General features: G+C 35.0%; 1 protein-coding gene across 2 annotated transcripts; it reads left to right on the top strand.

Moving 5' to 3' along the window:
* The first annotated feature begins 999 nt into the window (after positions 1 to 999).
* LOC116163774 (ankyrin repeat and SOCS box protein 3-like) lies at positions 1,000 to 2,846 on the top strand. 2 transcript variants are annotated; one of them, XM_031477889.1, is made up of 3 exons: positions 1,000 to 1,121; positions 1,173 to 1,339; positions 1,384 to 2,846. In XM_031477889.1, the coding sequence occupies exons 1-3, from the start codon at positions 1,065 to 1,067 to the stop codon at positions 2,747 to 2,749; spliced, it is 1,590 nt and encodes a 529-aa protein (XP_031333749.1). In that variant the 5' UTR covers positions 1,000 to 1,064; the 3' UTR covers positions 2,750 to 2,846. The 2 variants fall into 2 exon arrangements, with proteins under 2 accessions (XP_031333749.1, XP_031333748.1); XM_031477888.1 differs by having other exon boundaries at positions 1,006 to 1,124.
* The last annotated feature ends 419 nt before the right edge of the window (positions 2,847 to 3,265 follow it).

Genomic DNA, 3,265 nt, shown 5'->3' with positions numbered 1-3,265 from the left:
TGAGAAAATTAACCATTATTGTCGGAATGTCGAAAAAAGCCTTCAAGCGGTGATATGTGAAACAAAAAAACTTCAAATATAATTTATAATATTTGTAGCTGAAGAATACCTCTTTTGAACTAACCCGAGTTTGTTTAAATCGGCTCAGCCGTTTCGAAGATACAGGGTGTTCTTTACGGAACCTTTGAATACCCCCCACCACTTTATTTTTAGAGATACAACAAAAACTGTCAAACAAAAAAGGTTCAGATTATCGTCGACTTCAAAGACCGGACATTTTTTTGTTAGGTTAATATAGCGGAATTCATAGGAACATCACTTTTTTAGATTGCAGTTACGCCCCCTAGCGGCAATTTCAGAAACTTAAAAATATTTTCCAGGTTTTTCTCGTGGCCGTTTTTAATAATTTTTTTACCGCAAACTTCTACGATGGATAGGTTTTCAGATACAGTACCTCGCATTCTTAGTTAGCCACCCTGTACATAGGTATATGAAATTGTGTACTGTCACTTTATGTCCCGCGTTGCGTTTTTCTCCCTGCGGGAGAAAAACTGGCCGTTTAGCCCCTTAAATGAATGACAAAACACGGTGATTTAGTCCACGGACTAGGTAGGTACAAAAATATCATTTTTTGGAGTTTAAAATTTAAATTTTTACAAGGCGAAACCCTTTATAAGTCTATACTCATGGGGACAACACCGGGCGTTCTCATCTGCTAAAATTTGGGATTACATTACAGCAAATTATTTTTAGTTGTACTTGTACCTGATGTTTTTTTTTGCGTTACAAGCCATAAATTTCAAATCGCAGCGGGTTACCAACCTAACCTATGCATACGGGACTTTTGCATTGACCTCACTAAACAACACACACCATGAACAGGCTGTTTCAGATAAACGAGCATCTTTTTGAAGAGGCATGCGCATTTGAATTTTAATCGAGTCACGTCGGAATCTACATGCTATGAATTTAACGTATATTTGTGATAGCTACTGTGTAGTTTTTGTCTTATAACCTCACTTTAGCTTATTAACTTCAAAGATTTGAATTTTTGTAATTGAGTTATGAGTTCAGATTCCGAACCAGAGATGCATCCCTACCTTCTATCCACACACCCCCTTGTAGTAAAGGAAGTCTGGGAAGGAAAATTTGATTTATTTATAAATTTGTAGTTAAACCCTTTCGTCTACCAGGATCCATTAAGAACTCCCGCTATATCTGCAGCGATTTCCAATAATGACAATGAGAGAGTCAAAAGTCTTTTATACAGTGGAAAATGTGTAAATTATGCGGATAACAACGGCAACACGCCTTTACATCATGCAGCATACTTGAATAGGTTTGGTTCGATTGCGTTTACTATTTTTCACATTTAGACTGTAGGACTGAAGTTATTCGTACATTGATTGAACACGAAGATATCATTATAGATCCCAAAAACTACGAGGGTTATACTCCTTTACTACTGCACTTATCAAATAATCCAGTGGAAGAAATTGTGATGCTTTTATTGAGTAACGGGGCAGATGTTAAAACGACAAGTAAGTTAGATGAAAGTGTGCTACACATGGCTGTTAAACATAGCAACAACAACGTAGTTTCTGCTTTAATAAAGTGGGGAGCGGATATAAATGCTCAAGACTATGAACTGTACACTCCCCTTATAGAAGCTGTTCAATGTAATAATCTGGAACTTGTTTGTTTACTTCTTTATTATGATGCAGATGTAAATATCATCTCGTCAAGCGGCCTTACAGCTTTTATGTATGCCACAATGAGTTTGCGACAATATGATGTTGCCAAAACCTTATTTGATTATTATGATGACTTCTCATTAGTTTCTATTTATGGTGATACAACACTTTCATTGGCAGCGAAGGCAAAAAATCCTATTGCTATTGACATAGTTAAAGCAGTTGGAATCGGGTACAATTGCTGCGCAGAACTATTAAGAATCTCCTTAACATTCGATGATCTTGAGTTCTTCAAGGAAATTTGGAAACGCATAGATTTCACAGATCTCACAGTACATCATCTAGACTTGACATATGCAGTATTGCATACGGCTTTACCAAAGCAAGATTGGCTGGATTGCATGTATTTACTGCTTTCCTCCTCTGTGGCCCAGAATTTAATCAGCAATACATCTATATGTGCCAAGGGATTATTTAAAAGGTTATCTTTTACATTCCAACAGAAAGGAATAGAATTATCAGATAGACTGCAGATTATGTGTTTATATTTATCATTAGGTTATACCACCACACTAGCAGACTTATCAGCAATTTATGAGAAGTACGGTTTCAATGAAGAATTACACCTCTTACTTGACCACCCACTTTTGGAATGTGATAAGGCAGAAATAATCCACCCAATGGTTACCTTTATATTGGGTTTTGAAAAAGAAATCTGCAAACAGTACCTAATTAGCTTATTACATAAATATGCTTCATGTACAAGCATTCGTGATAGTACAAAGAACTTTGCCGCTATATTATATACTTTTAAATTTTTTTCAGTTCCTTGTATTGAAAAACATTTCCTCATTTATTGTTCAAATAGTGACATTAAACTGTCAGATAGATCCGAAACACCTTGCCTAGTTGAACTTTGCCGAAACAAAATTCGAAACCATTTAAGACTGATTTGCAATATAAAAAAATCACATCACATATACAATGTTGTTAAAAGGTTGCCTATTCCTAAGACCATATTGGATATTTTGCTTTTTAAAAAGCCATTGTATTAAGTATAGGAGTTACTATTATTGTTTTAGTTACCAAATAATCCACAGTTGTTAATAAAAAACACTTTTATTATAAAAGTATATTTTTGTACCTATTAAAAGAGGATAGTTAATAGTTATTATAAAGATTTTTCATACTTAGTTTTTATGTTTATCCCTTAACCATCTCACTTAGGTACTTCAGATGATGGGGTAATTAGAATATGAGTTTCTCTTCAAGACTGTACATAAATTGATGCTTTGCTATTAACGGACTATACTGGACTTTGACGTTCTGCCGAACTTTTCCCAGACATATCAATTTGGCATTTGTCAACTACACCTAGAACTATTACCACAGATATACACATGTATGTGTCTATCTGTGCTATTAGGATATTACAATAGGATAAAGGTGGCTATGGAAAATTTGAACTAAACCGCTCAACACATACAGTCAGGAAATCAAGAAGATTCACTGCTTTTTCACGGGCCTCACTTGCCCGAAGGTACAGAATTTGAATGTAAGTAATCGATGAA

Source organism: Photinus pyralis, unplaced genomic scaffold, assembly GCF_008802855.1.
Source record: "Photinus pyralis isolate 1611_PpyrPB1 unplaced genomic scaffold, Ppyr1.3 Ppyr1.4_LG2, whole genome shotgun sequence".
Lineage (NCBI taxonomy): Eukaryota > Metazoa > Arthropoda > Insecta > Coleoptera > Lampyridae > Photinus > Photinus pyralis.
Note: the sequence above shows the minus strand (reverse complement) of the source record. Positions and strands in the feature narration are given on the sequence as shown.